This window comes from Elaeis guineensis, chromosome 8 (genome assembly GCF_000442705.2).
Source record: "Elaeis guineensis isolate ETL-2024a chromosome 8, EG11, whole genome shotgun sequence".
Taxonomy (NCBI): domain Eukaryota; kingdom Viridiplantae; phylum Streptophyta; class Magnoliopsida; order Arecales; family Arecaceae; genus Elaeis; species Elaeis guineensis.
In genome coordinates this window covers 128906732-128930561 of record NC_026000.2, presented here as the reverse complement: position 1 = coordinate 128930561, position 23830 = coordinate 128906732, and the positions used below count along the sequence as shown (strand labels likewise).

The 23830-nt window shown below is 35.4% G+C and overlaps 2 protein-coding genes across 9 annotated transcripts; one reads left to right on the top strand and one right to left on the bottom strand.

Moving 5' to 3' along the window:
- Nucleotides 1-3924: 3924 nt before the first annotated feature.
- Nucleotides 3925-6977, top strand: LOC105032394 (adenosylhomocysteinase). Its single transcript, XM_073261821.1, has 3 exons — nucleotides 3925-4723; nucleotides 5115-5651; nucleotides 6533-6977. Exons 1-3 carry the CDS (start codon nucleotides 4013-4015, stop codon nucleotides 6740-6742), a joined length of 1458 nt encoding a protein of 485 aa, XP_073117922.1. The 5' UTR covers nucleotides 3925-4012; the 3' UTR covers nucleotides 6743-6977.
- Nucleotides 6978-8380: 1403 nt separating this feature from the next.
- On the bottom strand, nucleotides 8381-20060 carry LOC105032393 (selenium-binding protein 1). 8 transcript variants are annotated; one of them, XM_019846281.2, is made up of 8 exons: nucleotides 19724-20060; nucleotides 19158-19520; nucleotides 16285-16480; nucleotides 15035-15262; nucleotides 10316-10547; nucleotides 10126-10233; nucleotides 9545-9817; nucleotides 8381-8837 (listed from the first exon to the last, which is right to left on the bottom strand). In XM_019846281.2, the coding sequence occupies exons 2-8, from the start codon at nucleotides 19318-19320 to the stop codon at nucleotides 8553-8555; spliced, it is 1485 nt and encodes a 494-aa protein (XP_019701840.2). In that variant the 5' UTR covers nucleotides 19321-19520; nucleotides 19724-20060; the 3' UTR covers nucleotides 8381-8552. The 8 variants fall into 8 exon arrangements, with proteins under 8 accessions (XP_019701840.2, XP_019701846.1, XP_019701842.1 ...); XM_019846287.2 differs by having other exon boundaries at nucleotides 19158-19402; XM_019846283.2 differs by having other exon boundaries at nucleotides 19158-19393.
- Between the last annotated feature and the right edge of the window lie 3770 nt (nucleotides 20061-23830).

Here is a 23830-nt window from a genome sequence, read left to right as displayed (position 1 = left end):
TCATGAAATAAAAGTCTAAAGTCTTTAAAAGGTTCAGAGAATTCAGGTATGAGATAAAGAAGCAAACAGGTAAACCCATCAAAGTCCTTCGATCTGATTGAGAAGAAAAATATTTTTAAGTGTTGAATTTTTAAAATATCTTAAGAAGAAAGCATAGTATCTCAATGGACTCCTTCTGGCACACCTCAACTCAACGGAGTATTCGAAAAGAGAAATAGGATCCTATTATATATGGTCCGATCCATAATGAGCTTCACTGATTTATCCATATTTTTTTGATGATACGTCTTACTTATCGCGATGCATATTTTAAATAAGATTCCTTCTAAATCTATCCCTATCATACTATATGAGATATAGCATGGTGAGTCCACAAGTCTATGACCATATAAAATTCGACATCCATCGTTATGGGTTTCTTAATTCCTTTATTTATAGCATTTCAAAGACTTTTAGAATTTTTAAATGTGTAGTAAGGTCATGAAATTCTTAAACAATTTTTAGAATTCCAAAACCTCCTAAACATTTAGTGAAGTCATCATGGTATATTGAGTTCCTAAAATTTTTAAAATCTCCTAAATATTTAGTGAGATCGTGATGGTATATTGAATTTCCAAAACTTCCAAAACCTCCTAAATATTTAGTGAGGTCATGATGACATGAAATTCTAATATCTTATCTTATGTATATAGGCTAGGGTAAGGATATGTAGTGTAAGACCCTTTTCTTTTTGTAAAGTTTACACACGATGTTCTTAAATTTTGTGCCCTTTATGTCTTAAGAGGAAGTGATGGCTTCCAAAAAATATAAGATTTTATATCTATCCTTATGGGTTTTTTAAACCCTTTATATATAGCATTTCAAAGATTTTTAGAATTTTTAAATGTGTAGTAAGGTCTGAAATGACTTTTAGAATTCTAAAACCTCCTAAATATTTAATGAGGCCATCATGGTATATTGAATTTTTAAAATTTTCAAAACCTCCAAAATATTTAGTGAGGTCATAATGGTATATTGAATTTTCATAATTTTCAAAATCTCCTAAACATTTAGTGAAGTCGTGATGACATGAAATTTTAATCTCTTATTTCATGTACATAGACTAGGATAAGAACATGCAGCATGAGATCTTTTTAGAATTTCTTCCTTTGATAAATTAGTCCACACTAATTAACAAATACAACAAATTTTAATCTCATCCAAAGGATTAGAGATTTATTTGTGAGACTCCTTTCATAATTTCTCATATATTAGTCCTCCATCAACTAATATTCCATATAAGCTAATAGGATTAAATCACCAATGACACTATCAATTCTCATCAACTTATATGTGTGTCTCTTTATAATAAATAAATAATTTAAAAACTTCAACTAAGACATATATATATATCATATATATTTACCATATAGATAATATATAAAATAATATATTTTCAAATTGACCGGTTGGATTTTCTATCCAATATATAATAGATATAATCTAGAATATTCTTTCCTACCATAGAAATGATAGATCTCCTATTGGATGACTATAAGTCTTCATGCACTCTTTATATGGTCTAATATATCTGTATATAACCTATTATTAGGCATCATCAATTGACAATATCAAAACTATACAAATTGTATAGAAGGCTTAATAAATCCTCGGGCCATAAGAACTTTCTATGTATTGTGATCAGAATAACTCTTTTTTTATGATAGTATTTGGTTTAAGAGTATATTAGTAGTCTAATTCAATATTTGTCTCCTACAAATATGTACAATATTACTAAAAGTCTCCATTCTAGTGATTAAGATATATTATTTTATCACCAATAGTAATAATATACAGCAACCAACATTAAGCATGCTGTCCTAAGTAGACTCATAGGTTGTGAACATATTTAATATTACAAAGAATATAGAATATCATTTCTCCCTATCAATGATCTCTATCATCAACATAAATATCATATAATGTAACATAAGAACAGATTATTTCATCAAATATAACATCAAAGCAATATCCATGAAATATACATGTAATAGAAGATTACTTTATTATCAGATAATAAGATTTATTGGCTTTGTAGGGCATACAATTCTTTCAATAACTAGAGGGGGCTTGAGGAACACTAGCAGAGAGAGTATGTTATATCTTGATGCAACACTCCATTGGAAATTTGGAAAGTGATAGCTCCCTTAAAAAATTTTGTATTTGTCATTGTAATTGGATGTTTTATTGATAGAAATGCTTAGGAAACAATTATTTTGGTTTGTTTAGAGTTGCAAATGTGTTGTCTAGACCTGGATTTCATGGATCTCACAACACAAGAAGAAGTCAATATGTTCTAAACTATCATAAATTGATATTAGACTGTCTCAAGATCGAAGTTAGTTTTGTATGATTCAAATCAAGCAAGCTAGACATCTACACAATCTAATCAACTTGCATCACATATCTTTTTAGGATTGAGAAAGGGCGATACATTAATTAAATACTCAAAACTCTAAGAAACCAGAGAAAGAGCCATCATATGGTACAGAAAAAGCAAAAACAAATGTGATAATTGGTTTATTAGTGGATTTATGATAATTTCACTCATTCCCCTTATGTTATCATGCATGTTTTTCAACATTTGAAACTGTTAGGAAGGATAGAGATGAGCACTGCTAAAAAGGTTAACTTTAGAGAGAGAGAGAGAGAGTTAGCAAAGATCATGAACTAGTTCAATGATCAAATAATATAAAAAGACTCATAAACCAATTGAAATGCATTGACGTTGAAGGTAACTCAGTAATATCCCAAGTCATTTGATTCGTTCGAAGACAAAGATGCCATGCCTAAATCAAGGCCCTGGATTACTACCAATCAAATGATACAATATTCTTGAGCCCCAAAATTATCAAAACGAGGTATATGCACCCAATATTCTGAATTTTGCATAAAGGATTTCAGATTTCCACTCAAATCCAATCCATTGATCTACGAGTATAGATTATTTTTGTAGCTATCTACGATATGTTGAATCAGTCTATCTCTCATCTCACCTTGCCTACCCTATGTCTTTGGAAATACCTGATCCATGAGTTCATATAGTAAATCAAGTCAATCCTTATCAAGTTGAATAAGAAGTCGCAATCCACCACATTTACTTCCCACCAAATAGTTGCATATCACCCTCGTTAGTTCTTGCTTGAGAATGATATATCTTATGCGGAAGAATGGAAATTTTAACAAAAATAGCATATGAGAGATAATATGTTTAATATTAAAAATTATGAAAATAAGAGTAAAGAATGTAAGCTTGAAAGAAGCAACAAAAATAGATAGCAACAAAAAAAAAAAAAAACATTTTCTCTACCAAAAAAAATATATCATTTCTTTCTTAACTTATCAATACATCATATATAAAATTAATGAACCATGAAATAAATCTCAACAAATTCAATGACACAACAAATAATTGAAAAAAAAAAAATATCAAGGAAGAAAATTATAGTCTTGTTAGAAACCGAGCAAGATAGCTATTTCACGTCAACAAATCAACAATGAAGTCTGGGTCCCAATAGGAATGCCTGAATCCTAATCCTACATCCATCAGGAATGCTTGTTTCCTAATCCTACATCCATCATTAAATGTAGGTAATAAAATCACACTTGCACAACTCTTGATGCACATTAATAGTACTCCAACTATTAATTGGAAACTTAATAAATGTGCACTGTTGAGCTAATCTTTTGACTAATTTGCAGACAATAAAGTCTGTCCCTGTGTCACCAACCATACCAGATCCCACATCAAACACCAACAGATCCAAATCCAACCCAAAGCAACGGCACATGATCAAATCCATCAGCAACTTCCCCACCCTTCAATTCCCTTCAAAATCCTATTTATTTATATACCCTCCCACCCCAACTCTCTCCTCTCACTGCTCGCCCCGATTCCGGCGGTCTAACCAAAAAAAAAAAAGCCCCGCCTTTCCCACCCTTCTCCCCGGATCTCGAGCTCGAAGCCGTCGCCATGGCCCTCCTCGTGGAGAAGACCTCCTCCGGGCGCGAATACAAGGTGAAGGACCTCTCCCAGGCCGACTTCGGCCGCCTCGAGATCGAGCTCGCGGAGGTCGAGATGCCCGGCCTCATGGCCTGCCGCTCCGAGTTCGGTCCCTCCCAGCCCTTTAAGGGCGCCCGCATCTCCGGATCCCTCCACATGACCATCCAGACCGCCGTCCTCATCGAAACCCTCACCGCCCTCGGCGCCGAGGTCCGCTGGTGCTCCTGCAACATCTTCTCCACCCAGGACCACGCCGCTGCCGCCATCGCCCGCGACTCCGCCGCCGTCTTCGCCTGGAAGGGGGAGACCCTCCAGGAGTACTGGTGGTGCACCGAGCGCTGCCTCGACTGGGGCCCCGCCGGCGGGCCGGACCTCATTGTCGACGATGGCGGCGATGCCACCCTCCTCATCCACGAGGGGGTCAAGGCCGAGGAGGAGTACGAGAAGACCGGCAAGATGCCGGATCCGACCTCCACCGACAATTCCGAGTTCCAGATCGTGCTCGGGCTCATCAGGGACAGCCTTAAGGTGGATCCCAAGAAGTACACCAAGATGAAGGAGAGGCTCGTCGGCGTCTCCGAGGAGACCACCACTGGGGTCAAGCGGCTGTACCAAATGCAGGCCAATGGGACCCTTCTCTTCCCCGCCATCAACGTCAACGACTCCGTCACCAAGAGCAAGGTCAGCCGATAGATATATCATGCCATTTTCGTTTATTCTTCTTCTGATCTATAATCTATGGTTTTGTTTTATTATTGGCTCCGGATCTATTGTTCTTTTTCTAGCTCTTCTACAGTTTTTGTCTATTTATTCTGCTCTCTCTTTCTCTTTCTGCGTTGGATTTGGTCCAGATCTCAGAATCCGATCTTTTTCTCTTTGGAGATGATCTAAAAATCTGGTCTTTTTTCTCTGTTGATGTTGTTCACTCCTTCTCGAGCTTCCCAAGGACTACATATTTTCTAGATCTCGTTTTAGACAAAGATTCTAAAAATCTTACTCTTTCTTTGTTCTTTTTTCCTCTAATTCAAGCCTTTTGATCTCTGCATTGGTCTTATGCGCAATGGTTTAACAGTTCGATAACCTGTATGGATGTCGCCACTCTCTCCCTGATGGGCTTATGAGAGCCACCGACGTTATGATCGCCGGCAAGGTGGCGGTGGTTTGTGGATATGGAGATGTGGGCAAGGGCTGCGCGGCTGCCCTCAAGCAGGCTGGAGCCCGTGTGATCGTCACCGAGATCGATCCAATCTGTGCCCTCCAGGCCCTGATGGAGGGCATCCCTGTCCTCACCTTGGAGGATGTCGTCTCTGAAGCTGATATCTTTGTGACCACCACAGGGAACAAGGATATCATCATGGTGGACCACATGAAGAAGATGAAGAACAATGCCATTGTGTGCAACATTGGTCACTTTGACAATGAGATTGACATGCATGGGCTGGAGACCTATCCAGGAGTTAAGCGGATTACCATCAAGCCCCAGACTGATCGCTGGGTCTTCCCTGAGACCAACAGCGGAATCATCGTCCTCGCCGAGGGGCGTCTCATGAACCTTGGATGTGCCACTGGGCACCCAAGTTTTGTCATGTCCTGCTCCTTCACCAATCAGGTAGCATTCTTGAATAATTCATATCAAGTGGTTGGAAGAAAAAAAAAATTAAATTAAATTTTGGTTGATAATTGTTGCTGGCTGATTAATTTGGATGAGTTTGTTTCATTTCTATAAAATTTTTCATCAGGATAAGCATCTTTTGTGAAACAGGAATTTTAGAAATTTTTGATCTATCTTTTTATCTACAAGTAGCAAAACTAAAGAGGTCTCATGGCACGGAGGATGTCCATAATTCACTCAATTTGTGCAATTTTTTTTCCTCGCTCTTGGTTGTTTTGATACCAATGATTAGGTGGAATTGTGAATCCATGTTATTGCTGAACTAGTCCCTGCCGATACAGTTTCTTGTTGCATTTTCACAAGTTCAGGCCATTAATTTGCACAATCATGCTTTCTGGTCATGCTTGTCGATTTTTAAAGAAATTTTTTATCATGAGTACGTCACGTTTAAGGGTTTTGCATTTATATAAATCAGTCAGGTTTGAATGTTAGATTGCTAAAAGGGTGTTTGTTTTATGGCTTAACCTTTGAAGATTTATGTGTATAAAATTTCTAATTTAATGGTTAAAACTTTAAAATGGTATTTTCTGTAATCTGTTTCATAGAATGTATCATGCCATGTAGGTTTGAGTAACCGAAGTTGTAAATGAAAGAAAAGAAAAGCTTTATGAATGTTATTATTCCAGACAGCTTATGCTGCTGATTCTTGCAGATCCCATTTATCATCATCTGTAAATTTTGCCCCTAGAATGGCCATAGACATGTAGAAGAAGCCCTCATTAGGGTTTCATCACTATTTAAGATCATCATCATTCATATTTGGTTAAATATACCTGCTTGCATGCCAGTTTTTTATGGGATTGTTTGATTGGTTTCAGGTGATAGCTCAGTTGGAGCTGTGGAAGGAGAAGTCTAGTGGCAAGTATGAGAAGAAGGTGTATGTGCTGCCCAAGCACTTGGACGAGAAGGTGGCAGCTCTTCATCTGGGCAAGCTGGGAGCCAAGCTCACCAAGCTTACTCCATCCCAGGCTGAGTACATCAGTGTTCCAATTGAGGGGCCCTACAAGCCCCCTCACTACAGGTACTAAGGTTCAGGTGAGGATAAAATTAAGGCAGCAACAACAACACCAAGTCAAGGTGTGGAGGAATGAAATCGATGGCCATATTTTTTATTTCTGGTTTTGCTACCTACGAATTTGTCCTTAAATTTTGGCTTTCTTTAATCCTTAAGCTGTTTTGAATGCTTATCAACTTTTGTGATGATCGATGTTTAAGGCACCATTATAATGAATGGTGATCATGAATTTTTGCTTGTTTTTGCTATCTACCATTTGCCCTCTATTTCACTTTTCTTTATACTGTTTGAACTATTATTGATTTCTATGATAATTGATGAGAAGGCATGATTTCGATGATGATCAATGAAGAAGGCATGATTTCGATGATGGTCAATGAAGAAGGCATGCTTTTTGAGGATAAAGAGGCTATGATTGTGATAGTTTTACTGTTAAGAAGGTGCCTAATTAAGTGCTATAAGATATGCTACATATCCATTGAACTTAACAAGATCAGATGATGTTGGCCTAAGTCTTTATTTGTTGAGGAAAAATTGATCCAATTCAAAGTTGTTGATGTTTATATCGGTTGATCGTAGAATAGAAATTTTGATTCATTCAGATCAAGCTTTCTTCCTATTAATCTGGAAGTTTTTTTCAGATACAAAGAAATGATTCAGTTCTAGAGCCAAAGATCGTAGTTCTCGAACGAGCAATCGAAAAGATTCTGGAGCATCTTCGAGATTAGATACTGTTCCTTTAACGATTGTAGCATCAAGTACTTCTTGACGAGCTTTAATACGATCAGATTTATAAATAAACATCTCTTGTAAAATATGAGCAACATCAAATCTCTTTAGAGTCCAAATTTCCTACTCGTTGACCCCTTGTTTGGCCGAACCTCTAAGGGGTTGTGTAACAAGTGCGTAATGCCCACTAGAACGTTCATGGATTTTATTAATCAACTTTGATCAGGTAGTACATTATTCTCCAGCTCAGAAACAATATACGGTAAATATTTGGATCTCTCTGCCTGCCAGCCAGTCAACGATTAAATCTGGGGATCCACTGGTACCTGGAAAAAGAATCCAAAAGATTGTATGCAACTGCTTGATTCACAGTGATTATGAACATTGTCCAAGGAACATATCAAGTGTCATTTTATCATATTAACAGAAGTAGTTAGAGAATCAGGTTCCACCGCAAGGATTGGGATCTAGGAATTCATAATATCGTTCGCTCGCTTATCGGCTCACCCAAAATTTACACCGGAAGAAGCGTGGAGGAGCCTCATTCCCTAACCACTGCTCTTTTTCCAATCAAGATGAAGAACATATGATGTATTAACAATTACCAGATCTAAGCAGATTTTAACATCCTGATACACATCTCACTTCACCCAAGCATAGTATATACACATCTCACTTCACCCAAGCATAGTATGACTTTCGAAATATAACTCGATGTCAGAGAATGAATAATATATGTTTCAAGCTCAACATCAAAGAGGAACAAACTCACATGATAGATGATCAATTCCTCTTCTGTAAGGCCCCCAACTGATTTTTGCTCCTTCCCCAGCGATATGTTTAAGGTGTCAATTAGGTAATTGTTTTGACTGTTACGTTGCACATATAGTTAGCTAAATCAAGATGGAGAACACAGGATTGCTTATTTAAAAGCTTTATTGATGGGGCACCATAAGCTTGATTTATTCGGCATTATTCTCTTTGCACTCACTAGAGGTCAAAGAAAGGCAGTCTTATAGTACAATGTCCTTGGTCCAATTTTCTTAGAGTTTATTTTTGGCATTCCATTGTACCTCCAGAGAAGCTGCAAATGTTTACATCCATATATCAGAAGTGCAATCCCCACCAGGATACCTCATCTCATGGGCCAGTGAAGGGCCATCAGGTTCAGCACCAAAATCAACAAAGAAGTTCGGGTTCACCGTAAGCCCTCCTCTCTCTGTGTCCACATCAATTTGTAACATGTGAGAACCCTTCTTCACAAGATCCAGACCATAGAACTGACGGTCCCATACGCTAAAGAGGGAGTTGGTCACATACAGTCTCTTCCCATCCAAACTCAGTTGGATCATCTGTGGCCCTCCTCTGAGTCGATTGCCCTGATATCAGAGTAGTTTGATTAAAATTAATCAATGATACTAGCATCCAATCACACTAGTTTTCCTAATCAATTATGCAAGTGCTTGCATCATGTTTACAGATTTCACTGTGCTGAAAGTCATGATATTAATAATATTACTGTCTCTTGAAGATGCAAATTATAATTTTAGTACTAAATTATTGAATTACATACTGCACAAAGTATACGACTTTCAATTTTATAAATCTTTTTTACTCTACTTACCATCTTTCTCTGCCTTTAGTAAAAGCACTAATAAAATATTTAGTTTGTATCAGAATTTTTTGGGCCATCTTGCATGGTTTTTATTTAAGACAATAATAAATGGATATTTTTATGCATCAATTTGATGAACTCAAAACAAACAAAAGCAAACCATGAAATAATTTTCAAAATCCATTTACTTTCCTCATTTCTTTTTTGGCTATCATTTCCTTTTAATAATGGCCCTTTTCTTTTTGCATCCAACCAACCCCTTTGTAAATTTGATGGTGAAGCTCCATATTTTCTAATCAAGGCAACGAAGAAATATGTCATTTTAGAACAGAATTAAAAGTTAGGATACGCTTTAATTTCAAATCAAGAACACAGCATCATAGAGAGCAGCACACGCTAGAACATTAATGGTTAAATATATCATTATCAAACTGAAATGGAATGTGATACTAGAGGATGCATGATTCGTACCTTGATCTCAGGCACATCAAATTGTGACTCTTTCCCATCCTCTGTCACATAGACTACGTTGCTCCCTTTTTGAAGGAGTCCTCCCACCCATACTTGGCCACTTAACACAGGCTTAGCAGGATCATCAATGTTGTACTGCCTAACATCCCCATGCAGCCAATTGACAAAGTAGAGGTAGCGGTCATCCAGAGAGATGAGGAAGTCGGTTATCAGTCCTGGCATTTCGGGAAGAATCCAGTTTTTCACCTTCAGTGGTTGCACTGATATCACAACCTATAAAGGCAAATTCAGAAAGGAGTGGATTTTATATGCCTGACAAAGTGACCAATTTGAAATACTTAAAATTGATGTTAATTTGACTATTTTCCATGGATTCAATAAGTTCCGGTGTGGGCACTTATCTAAGTGCCAAATCCTCCTAACTCCTAAACTTTCCTCTTTCATACACATAACGTGTGTCATACCCATACATTATGTTGAATCATGTCCACATGTATGCATTGCACTAAAGCAGAGTCCAGGTAACATAAATGTCCAATGGGTTACTAAAAAGGAAAGCAATACAAATAATATAGACGTACCTCGTGATTCCAGGTTCCATCTGCAGTCTTGAAAAATCTCACCATGTTGCTGCTCAAAGCACAGCCAACGAAACCGATGTCCTTGGAGGGGTCATGAAGAAATCTTGTCTGCAAAAAATAGTAATGACTTTTAAAATGTGCTTGTATATGGATATTCCTGATCTTAAATGACAATAGATTTAATACTGACCTCCAGAGGCAGAAGCCCAGAGTTGCCTAGGTCCAATGTCTGCTTTAGTTCACCACCAGGCCAGCTGTATACATAGAGGTGTCTTCCATATAGTCCATCTTTAACATGTTCAAGATTAAAACCCTTTGTAAAAGCTGCAGGAGCTCCCCATGATGAACTAATCATGGTCTTGTGTTGAGGTTGGTACCAGAAATCATAGCCAAATGGTGGGTTGTGACCTGGCTTTTCCCACCTGAGAGCTAGCAATATATAGTCAGATCAAACCATATGGGAAGCTAAATATCTGAATCAAATGAACTCACTGAAATGACAGAAAATTTATGGTAAAAGGCAGGCTTTTATTAGTGCCTTAAACATCATCACGATGATAATAATTCCCTCAAAAAATATAAAAAATGATGATGATGATGATGATGATGCTATTGCCTTCAAGCTTTTCCAATTATTATTCTACGATGTGGTCATTTCTAAAAGCTTAAATACATGTTTAAGAGTAAACAGATTGATGCACTTTATTATGTATGGATAAAAGGGAATACACCCAAAGTGCATGCACATCCACATATAAAGACACACAAGTAGAAAGAGAGAGAGAGAGAGAGATTATATACTGTCTTTTCCGAATTGTCATTTTTAAAGAAATGTACAGTGGAGGAATTTCAGAAACATCTCATTGCCAAAAAGATGATATTAATATCATATATGATAGGGTATAGGGAGCAGATGAGCACTTATGATCTTGTTTGTCACAAATAATCAGATTGATCTCCATGCAGACACTCTTTAGCAACAATTTTATCCATGCAGAATTATCCTTAGATATTCAATTCATTCAGTATCCTACAAAGTTTTCTCCAACAATCAAGAACAAAAAGGACTTTATATCTCCTAAATAGTTACATCCATTTTATGTATTTTCTGTAACTTTTCTGCTCGTCCTTCCCCATTTGCTTCCTTCAAATATTGTCATGCTCCAAAGGGCTTCATTTATGTAGAACATATATATACATATAACACAAGGTTCAGTGTGCCGGAAGAAGGGACCAAACTGGTGGGCCAACGGCATGATTTAGTGCACCCCCGTACCATACCGTACCAAGCTCAAACAAACACAATAAGATGGAGAAAGAAGGAAAGAGAGGAAAAGATAGAGAGAGAGAGAGAGAGGAGGGGGGAAGAGAGGAAGATAGAGAGAGCCTCCGAAGGCCGCCCAATGCCTGTCGAGGCCACCAAAGGAGCACTGCATCATTGGAGGGTCGGCAAGCAGGGGGCAGGGAGAGGGAAAGCAAGGAAAACATAAAGAGAGAGGGAAGGGGAGGGGAGAGGAGAGGGAGAGAAAGCCTCTGAAGGCCCGCTGAGGCCACTACAAGGTCGAAGGAGGTCAATTAGAATAGGAGCACCGCTATTTTCTTTTTTTTTTTTTTGGATGTTAGGTGAAGTCATCAATGCCATAGCCAATTTCACTTAATCTCTAATTTTTTATTTTGTCGGGTGAAATCAAGGATCTGGGTTTTGTATTTTCTAAGCTGACCCATATAATATCCATGTCTAATTTGGTGAACAAAAAATAGACCGTTCCAACCCAAACCTGATCCAGCTTGACCTAAAAATCTAAATTATATAACACCCCTTCTTCTCTTTAACCATCTTGTCAACTCATCGAATAAATCTAATTTAAACTAATCCCACTTCATTCATTTCAATAACCCCATCTCCTCTCCCCTACTTTTCTTATTTTGTTAAAATACTAAGCGTTTGTTTTGATGGATTTTATTTATAATATTCTGAATAATATAGATATTTATTTTTAAAGTTATAGTTTGTAAACTCATGCATTATGAATGATCGGTTTCTTGGATCAAATTAAAGAAAATTGAATGAAAAATAATGTGCAAATTGATTTATTAGTTTTATTTAAATTTTTTTAATAATTTACATTTAATTTTTAATTGTTATATTATTAGCTATAAAATAATAATTAAATGTTTGACCCAACTATATCTAACCCTTGCCTCGAACTCTGACATTTCAAATTCAATCTCAGTCATACTTGGCCCCATCCCAGCCTGAATTACGTCAAAAATCTTTTCCATGGACCTGATTTGATCTGATCAGATCAACCAATGGGTTAGGTTTGGGTCCAAAATCAAGACCCAAATATGAAACCATGTTCGGCCAGGGTCAAGCATACCCTTGTCCGACCAAACCATCTGCAGTCCTATGCAAAACAAATTTTAGATCACAAATCAAAGCAAAGTAGGTCAATTCAAAAAATAAAAGTAGAGTGCAGTATATCGCTCCCAAATTTCTAACTACTATTTTGTTTGTTCCTCATTCATTCATTTTGAAAATTGCAGAAACAAAGAGAAGGCACATTCCAAAATTTAATTACTTTTTGAGAGAAATGGAGGGAAACCCACCCATATTTCGATTACTTAGCTCAAATACTTAGGATGCACCACCCAATATTTGAACCTTGAACCCCTAGTCACTAAGCAGAGGGCTGTGACCATTGGGGCAAGCCAAATTCACCCCAAATTTTATATATTCGTTCTCACTAAAACAAATATTAACATTCCTATTTGAGGATCTATTTTCACAAGAAGAGTAGAGTACAAAGAGGAAAGCAAAACAAAAAGAAGGCTAATTCTCTACCATATTGTGTTCATACATCTTTTCTCTTTGTATTCTACCCCCTCAGCACCCCCCTCCCTCATGCGCCTCCATTTTTCTTTCTTCTCTCTCATCCCTGCCTTTTCCATTTTCGCTTCATGTTTCTTTCTCCACTCTCACCTCTGCCCACCTCTCTCCAACCCTATCCGTCTATTCTCTCTACAACTCCATGTTGTCTCTATCTCTACTCATTCCCGTCTCTCACAGTTCACCTAGCCAAAACTGCAACTCAATTGGATCCAAAGAATAACAGAATTGCATAAGAAAGATGCCTAAGATAATTCAAGTTCAATGTTGATCATGCAATCAACCTTAGGTAAAATAAGTGAAATTTGTCATTTTACCAAAAGTATGTTTTACTCAGCATTTCACGTAAGCCAATAACTAGTCCTTCAATGACCAAACATCTGTAACTCAACCTACCATTCAATATTGAGCAAACACTCACGAACCATCTAACAAGAGTAATGCATTGAAAAGATTGAAATCTCTATAAATATCAAACCATGGACATCTGAAGAGTTTCCCAGCATTAGAAGGGGTGACACTGTCCTAAAATAAAAACTTCATGTCCCACTTAAATAGAATATAATGAGAAAGGATGATAAAGGGAAGAGAGTGTGAATATTTGTTCTTTATCAGCTATATTACCTAGATACTTGCATACAGCTCCAAAAATCCATGTCAGATATGTACCAGAGTGGGATATGTACTACACATTTGGATACTTATAAAAGTTTTTTAGTAATTACTTTTAATGAATGGAAGCAAGTTGAACCTTCCAACAATAGGTTGGACCCTCCATTTTGATCCTAGGAGTGAATATTTGTTTTTCAGAGATTGGTCAAGAATATAAGTTTTGTAGCAAGTTTGCAAAATGTTATTTCTTTATCTCAAGTTAATTAGGAAGTTTGAATGAGAAACATGCTTATTGAAAGGCCTTAACAAATAATATCTTTTGAATCACTGTGGGGGCAATTCCTTCCCTTTTCTCAAAAAGAAAAAATCTTTTGAATATTTTCCTTTTAATATTAAAACAAACAATGCATAAAGGTTTAAATACATAATTTAATCAAAATTATACTTTATTCTATGTATCCTCATATCTCCATTTTTCTTTCTTGTGGAGTCAAATACTTGGATATGCCTCCGCATCCAATTTTGCTGTCCATGTCCATGCACTGCAACAATTTTCATTCGTTGTTTAAATTAAAATTCTACAAGTTCCTTCTTTACATTCCAATTTAATAAATTTATTAAGTTTTTAAAATGGAAAACCAGATAGTTTGCATGAAGTGCAAAATTTAATATTACAAAACATCCTGCCTAAATCAAGTTCCCAGGATGTAAAACATGACATAGATGGAAATTCTTCTTGGAGTTAGGTAAGCTCCATGGAAGCCTTTTATCTTTAAAATATCACAGAAAAGAGGAGAATAGGAACCTCAAGGATCATATCTTGAAATGGAGAATTGATCATGATGGAGCAAACTTTAGATGGAATGGAAATAATGGACAAACATAAAAAGGATAATAACCATCATCGATGTTTTGGCCTTGCTTGCATGCTCATCATACTGGAAAACAAAAATCTATGGAGAAAGCTTCAGATGTAGGAAACAGATAACATGCATAGATAAGTGTTAATATCTGATAACATGCATAGACTTCAGAAAACAACTTCACATCATTCTGAAAAAACCAAGTCGAGCATTTACCAGCAGGAAATGGAAAAGGGTAGAGCATCAAGGTCTTCATAGCCCTTTTCATATACAAAGAATCTCATTGATATATTTTGCTGCTAATAACCTAATAAGTTAGTTAAATATAGTAGAAAATAAATTTTGTTAAGCAAGAACAAACTTATGTTGATGGTATTGAGCTACATCTGATATTCTAGAGGTGTAAAAAGGGGAAAACGGTTCATGAATATGTTTGGTTAAAGCCAGATAAATATAGGTGCTCTACCAATAGGTAGATAACAACTTGAGGTATGCAGAAAGATGCTCAAAATTATGTCTTAAGAATAAGAGTAAAGCAAAGCACCTTCCTTTCACATTGAAATCTGAATCTAGGAGAAGAAAGCCACTGCCTTCTGCATTTCCATCATTGTCTCCGAGGCAAGACACCATTATTTCACCAGATGCAAGACAATGGGAAGTGTGAGGATATGCTAATCCAGTTTTCTGTACAATATCTGTAGGTTCAACCACCTTATGCAAAGATGGAGCTCTTGGATTAGTTGCAGTATCGACAACATATATGCGGCTTGACCTGAAAAAATATAAGAACCATAACATCTCAAAAATTAAAACGTTTTAAGCTATACTAATACAAATGATAACAGTGCAAGCCTTTCAATTCCTTGACTAAAATGAGTGGGTGGGTTCTCCTTCCTTTCATTGAAGAGGGGGAAAAAAGAATAAGAAAAAAGAAAATAACTCAGAAAATAAAAGTGGGGAACTAATCCATTTAAACAATGACTGGAAAAGGAAAAAAAAAAAAAATTGAAGCATGAGGAAATAGAGCATAACCCTCACAGGAAGGATTGGGTCATGCTTCAATACCATAAGGACTTGACTCGTGCACAGCATAACAAAAGTAAACACTTCAGTTATGTTGAACATATGCTGTATTTGTTGAGGACAAATACAGCAATTAGTTTTTTTCCTTTATAATTTAGGTGAACTCATTAAGAAAACACTCATGTTCCATTTTCCTTACCTACATGAACTTCTGATTTTTTTTGGAAACAAAAGTACTGATTGAGGATTAGTGATACATTTAGTTTTCTTATCCTATAATTAAGGTGAACTCTATGAGGAGACAGACTTTTAATTTTCTTCTTCTCCACCAACAATGATTTCCGATATTTAATAATTATGTAGTGAATTGCAGCATGACAATTAGAAGACCACATAATTCTAGGACAAAGGAATCTGGTATTACTTTGTCAGATACATGCTTTCATCAGAGTTTCGTGCTTAGCTGAGCTGGATTGATTGAATTGACAAAACTCAATTTGAGAGTAAATACTTTTGTCATCCCATATGGAATTTTATCATATGAAAGCCTCCAAAACATACACTAACAATTTCACTTTCCATTATGAACGGATAGCCAATGGTCAACAACTGCAATACTTCAAACTTAAAGAAAATCTTATGTCATGTCTAGCATGCTAAAGATGTCAAAATTGCGGGATATGGAAAGGGACAATTGAAATTATCAACTCAACAAAAAAAAAAGATTTGCTAATGTACAATGAACACCACAGAATAGGTGAAGGGACATACAGCAATGAAGGCAAGATCAGGAAACGCCGAACTGCTGATGGATCACCATGGCAGGAGCTGCAGGCATTCCAACCAGAGTGATGCAACTCATCACCTATATGTGGCACAGGCAGCCTGTGAATAACTTTAGAATAGCTTGGTGAGCTAGGATCAACATCCACTGTTGCCAAGTAATCAGGTTTCTCTATTTCAGTTCCTGTGGATAATAGAAAACATGACTTAGATATTTCCAAATAACTGCATGCAGCATATGAAATTGGATAGTGATGATACAGGCAGAGTTACCATTATTACTATGCTGTAGCAAAGATAAATTTAAGAAATAATTCACTCTCTTTATACAGAGTTCTGAAAAATCAATTAAAAATTGAGAAAACATTGACTTGAGAAGAAAAAAATGAACAACTGCTCAACAAAAAGAAAATGATCTACACTTTTCAAACGGATGTTTCACAAATAATTTATATAATAAAACACAATCATTATAAGTTTCTGAAATATACTTGACAATAAGCATAAAGTGTGCAGTTATCAATTTGGACTGGGATACAAGGATTTTTCATTTTTTTCAGCAAAAGATACTGAGATATGAGGATTATTCTTCCAGAACTGTTTATAGATTGGGCAAGTGATCAATAAGTCCAATGAGTTTTAAAATGCATACAGATAATTGCCTTAACATTGTAAAATGCCTGAGAGCTGTATTGAGCATGTTGAGGCAAAACCAAAAATAAACAGTATACAAGATTGCAGACAAACTCCAAAGTCCAAATTATACATGAATTTTAAAAAAAAAAATGTTTAGAAACAAAATATTCAAGAGCAACTATAGTCAGTATTAGTTGTTCTATAAAAGTAAAGGCAATTTATAAGAAAAGAAGGTTTTGCATAGATTTTCTTTGGATCCCTTCAATTTGTCCAGATCACTAGAGGTTCTCCACAAAATGAGGTTGTTTGAGACCTTCATTGCATGCCCAATAGCACAGGTTGGAACAATGAACCATAAGCTCAGAGAGACTATAAGGATCAATTCAATCATAATCAATTATTTCATGATCAATGTGTAGAAATTTCATTAGCATGTAAAGAAAGTGTTGCTGTAAATTCTGGAGCTTCTATTCAGTGCCAAGCAAAATCATGCAGGATCTACTTTGAAACACGTGGGAATATAAGTGGTCAAATATGCAAATGCACAATACTAAATTTTCTTTCCAGTTTCCTACATAGGGCTTTGGATTTTCTAGATTCAATAAGAAAATTTGTTTCTCAATCTCCCAAAAGAGACCATTTGGATTCCAAGTTTCAGGAATAAGGCATAAAATTATAGAGGAAAGTCAATCATTATGGTGGTCCTAGGTGAAAAAAGGAAAATTTAAAAATCAAACAAAGGGAAGCCAATCGATAGAGAATCACAGAATCCAGAATATATGAGTGGTCATAAGACAAAGCATCTCTTGACAGACAAGAAAAGGAAAGACAGGAATTCCTGTCCGCAATACTTTTCTAGTTAACAACCAGCCAAAGAGAGGGTCCTATCAAATGTGACTGGCATAAACAATGAAAGTGCTAATCTGATTTACAAAGATAATAAAAGGAATTAGGATAAAAGGAGCCACTGCCTGAGTGTCACAAGTGGAAACTTGCAGCTCCCAAGTAAGAAAACCAAATCAAAGAAAATCCTTGCAATCTTAATTGAAAGTGACAAGCATTAGTAGTTAAATTAGTCAAAGACTCAAAAGAATGAGGCCTTTCAATTGTGACAGGTTTATATTCCGAAGGATTAGTCCTTAAGCAATACTAAAGGAAAAGAGTAAGGAAAAGTCGAATCAGAAGCATCAATATGAATCTGACCGAACAATGTTTACCTTTACTAAAGGTGACAAGAAATTGTTTTGTTTGTCAACAGAAATGGGGCTTTCAATTGTGACTGGTTTCATCCATATAGAGTCTAGATGAATATTTACATATAAAAAATGGACTAGTCCTTCAAAGAAAAAAAAAAAAAAAACAAAACTCAAGCTATAACATGAATAGATTTAAAGCGAATCATCATTATATTTAATGCAGGTAGCAGGCAGTACTAGTTAAATTAGTCGACAAAAATAGACCCCTTGTCACTGGTTCAAATAGAGGAAATCCAGACAAATATTTCTTAAGCTATACAAAGAGAAAAATGAAAAATCAAAGATCAGAAATATCAATAGAACTCAACTGATATCATTTGCCTTTCTTTCCACTTGGATAGCAAGTAATGCTAGTTAATTTAGTTTTCCCTTGATCTCATTCATACATATTTTTAAATAAATTCGCAACAAGGGATGCTTCTTAAGCAACATTTGAGGAACCAACTGACTAGCCCCTGACAGAAATATATATAGTACAAAACCTGATTTTTGCCCTCCTTTATTTGGGCCATAATAGTCAGCAGTACTTGTTCTTTGGGTTCAAAAACATGCTCATTATCTCAACTGTATAAAACCTGATGAATATACATAGAGAAAATAAGCTACTCTCCAAGCAGCCCAAGAGGACGCATGCATCATTCATATGCATGCCAAAAGAAAAAAAGGGTAAAAAACATCAAACTAAACCTAGAAGAAATTCCTTCTTCCCCTCCAAGATAAAGAACATATGCTTTATAGTTCAATTAAAATGATACCCTTTTTAATTGCGAGCAGATCGAGCAATAGAGATCCTGATCCATTAAAATTATCAAAATATACATGCATATTTCACTATGTCCCTGGCTAAGAGAAGATGCAAAGCAATGAATCTCATTTCAAAATAAGAAACAGCACTAAACCCATATAAAATTTTCTGAACCTAAAAGCAAAAAAATCATCCAAATGACCAAAAAAGGTAAGAATTTTCACCATGGTAGACGCAAGTAACATAGAGTAAGGTCTCTCTAGGCCCCGACATAGCTTCAAGGGGTGACGCATAGCCGGGCCCCTTGTCAGCGCAGCAACCCTTGCTCTCAGCACCATTGAAGAAGATCTGGCTCTTGCCCTGCTTCACCTCTACGGCACCAGCCATCGGATTGTGTCTTCCCAGATCACCCCCAATGCTCCAAAGACGAACGAAACCCAGAAGATCCGATCCTGACGGACTATTCCGACTAATCAATTGAAAACAGCAAAGAAAAAAAACACCATAGGAACTTCGAGATCATCAAAACAGCTAAGGATAGATGGAACGAGGAGAAGTAGCCTCCTCCCAAATCATCTATCTCCTACCTTCCAAGCACCAAAGAAACAAAAGAAAAAAAATTACCAACTTTACAGATGATAGCGACCAATCTACCGAAATAGCAAAATACGACATTCGAATTCAAACAAAAACCAATTAAATATTCTCAGATAGCAACCCATCCTCGGAAGACCAAAAAGACGGAAAAAAAAATCCCAACTTCATAGATTAAAACGACCAATCTACTCACGGTATGGAAGAAGAGACCTTTAAGATCTTTTAATGCCGCTTGAAACCGAGAAGGAAACCGAGAGAGTTAGCTCACGGGCGCACCAGAGAGGGATAGGACGATAGCAGAGAGAAGAGATGGATCAGATCCGCTTGTAGGGTTTTTTTGGGGTAAGAAACCGTTTGTAGGTCTTTCGCATGTAAGTTAAAAAATCCCGAGGATAACGGGGCTTGGCATCGTGCATGCAAGTCAAATATATAAAAAATAAATCATAACAAATCAAAAATTTCAGTAGCTAAACTCCATGGCAGATTAATTATAAAAAAAAATCGCGCGCCATCGGCGCCAACGCTTCCAATACCAGCGATCACATTTCTTATTATTACCGGCATCATGGACGGCACATGTGTTCTCCTTTTTCTCAACTGTTATTGACATGATTATTATAATATAGTAAATTATAATAGATAGAAGATTTTATTAAAGCAATGTATTTTAGTGATGAAGCTTTCATCAAAAACTTCTATCTTTTTTTTCTTTTTTTTTCTCAATTATTTTTAAAATAAAATATAATAATATATTTGATAATAAAAAATAATTTTAATAATTAAATTTTATTATATATTAAATAATAAATTTTAATGATAGTCACAGATACCAATTCTGTTATTATTATTATTTACCACATATCAAATAATAAATTTTTAATGATGACCGAATATATTAATTTTGCTGCCATTAAAACCGATATCCATGTAACAAATGCATAATTTTGCACAAGTGAACTGTCATTTTACACACACGCACGCACGTGCACACACATAAAATTAAATTATGCTCGCCAAGATGTTATTGCGGGTGCCTTAAGGTATTACTCTGCTCCTAATGGAACACTTTATTTGGATTAATACCAAACCAAGCCCTTACCTAACCAAAGCTCGGACTTTAGCCTACTTGATACTAACTCTCAAATAAACAAACATCATCCTTGTGAAAGCCTAGTGAATATCCCATTTATATCTTGTATAGTTTATTTTGTATCAATTGGGCCATGGTAGACCAAGTTAATTTGAATTAGTAACCACTCTTGATCTGGCCTTAACCTTATGCAAACCATTTCTCAAATTCCATTTTGTCTCTCGTCTATTCCTTTTGCAAAATTCGTGCAATATAATTTCCAAATTAACTCTCTGAACTTTGTAGATCCAAATCATTCGAGAGCCATAGAACCCACTAGCCTAATAGAAGTTCATCTCCTACGTACAAGTGCCATGTTCTAGTTGAACAGTTTTCATAATCTAACATGCACCTCCGCATCTAATTTGACACCCATCGTAACTCATTGCCACCTAACCACCACGACATACTCCTACTTCATTCTTCCCTGCTTGTTTACCTTTTACTTGAGAGCCCCGTTACACTTCTATTTCTCTTGCCATCCTTTATCTATAACTAGTTTATAATCCCATACGATATACGAAATATTTTTTTAATATTTTATTTATTTATTTATTATATTTTTTATTATTTTAAAAAATAAATTTTTTTTTCTTCCTTCCTCTTCTCATACCTTCTCTATATCCGCCGGTGCCACCCCACCCCCTGCCGCCCCTCTCCGCCACAATCTGCCCCCCTTGCATAGCCCCAAAAGAACTGCTGGCACTTGTCTTTACAACATTACCTCCTCTCCATCGTCAGTAGACACTCCGAAACCCCCCTCAAGCCCGACATTGAGCAGCCCCCTGTCGATGACTCCTACCGCCCCCCTCCCCACATGAAGCGGTGGAGCTGGTGGAGTGGATGCCCCGTCTCAACAAATCCGAACTCCTAGCCACCATGGCCGCTACTATCTCGAACGTCTCGACCTACTCCAGCCTCCTCCGGTACTTCACCCTCTCTGACGGAGCTGACTTCAATCTGCACCCACCGCCTCACCTCCTCCAGCATCACCGACTTTAGCCCTAAAGATGAACCGGGCATTATCGACTATTAGTTTATTATTTTATTGAGCATGCCGGCATCACGTTTCAATATATATATTTTTTTTTGTGTGGATGCATGGCGTGCAAACGAGCGGTGCCACGGGATATCACGCGCAGACTGCACTTCAGATTTTTTTGAACATATGGCACGGATTAGAAACATGGCACAAGGAGGCACTGTTGCGATGCCTCTATATATATATATATATATATATATATATATATATATATATATATATATATATATATATATATATATATATAATAAATAGATACGATTTATCCATTCATCCATCTAGAAGTTTTTCATTCATACCTTATAGATGAATTTAATTAAACCTTACCTTCCATCTAGAAAAAAATAAAAAAACAAAACTTACCCCTTCTATCTTCATCTCTTATTTCAAATGACAAAATCCTAGCAATGTATCTTCCTAGTTGGCATGGTCTTTCATTCTTGAGGATCACATGGCTTGGCATCGTGCATACAAATCATATGTATATAAAATAAATCGTTACAAATAAAAAAATTCAGTAGCTAAACTCTATGACAGATTAATTATAAAAAAATTCGGACGCTATCAGTGCCAACGCTACCGATACCAGCAATCACATTCCATACTATTATCGGCACAACTGTTATTGAAATTCATTACAAAAATAATATAATAAATTATAATAAATAGAAGATTTTATTATATATCAAACAATAAATTTTAGTGATGAAACTTTCATCATTAATATCGATATTATTAATACCAACATCTACATGGCCAAATAAAAACTTCTATCATTCTTTTTTTTTCAATTGTCCTTCAAATAAAATATAACAATATAATATATTATAATAAAAAGAAGATTTTAATAACCAAATTATGTTGCGCATAAAGTAAGAAATTTTAATGATAATCACATACATCAATAGTGGCATTATTATTACTTGTTGCACATCAAACAATAAACTTTTAATAATGACCAAATATAGTAATATTAGTTTCATTAATATTGATATCCACATAGCAAATGAAGAATTTTGCATAAGTGAACCTCCATTATATATATATATATATATATATATATATATATATATATAATATGATAAATTTAAAATTTTAAGAGTCATAATTTTTTTGATTTATGGAAATATAATATTAAATTATGATTGCCTAGATGCTTATTGCAGGTGTCTTTAGGCATTATTGTGCTTCTCTTGATCGAACACTATATTTGGATTAATACCAAACCAAGCCCTTAGCCAGCCAAAGCTCGAACTTTAGCCTACTTGATCCTAACTCTCAAATAAACAAATTCATCATCCTTGTCAAAGCCTAATGAATATCCCATTTATATCTTGTATAGTTTATTTTGTATCAACTGGGCCATAGTAGACCAAGTTAATTTGAATTAGTAACCTTAACCTGACCTTAACCTTATGCAAACCATTTCTCAAATTCTATTTTGTCTTTCATCTATTCTCTTTACAAAATTCATGTAATATAATTTTCAAACTAATTCTCTGAATTTTGTAGGTTCAAATCATTTGAGAGCCATGGAGCCCACTAGCCCTGAAGGAGTTCGGCCCTATTTGGCTAAACTTTTAGAGTATCAAAAAGCACTTTTTAGTCCTCCGAAAATATTTTTGAATGTTACAGTTATTTGGCAAAAAATCAAAAAATTATTTTGACTTTGTTAGAAAGCTAAAAAAATTTATTTGAAAAAAGCTTTATTTTGAAGCTTTCCCAAAGTATTTTCTAACTAATGTCAGAAAGCTATTTGATTTAAATATCAATTTTTTAATAACCAAAATATCTACTAATAAATCTTATAATTACATCTTACATCATATCATATTATATTATTATATTATAAATATAATATAATATAATAATAAATAATTAATATTATGATATATTATCAACATATAATATAATCTATTAATAGTATTACTATATTATAAAAATATAATTCATAATATTAAAACATATAACATATTCTATTATAGTATTATGATATTATAAAAATATAATTTGATATGATAATATTTAATATAATATGATATTATTACAGTGTTATTATCACATAATGTAACATAATATTGTATTGTAATATAATATTATTATATTATATGATAATAATATTATATAAT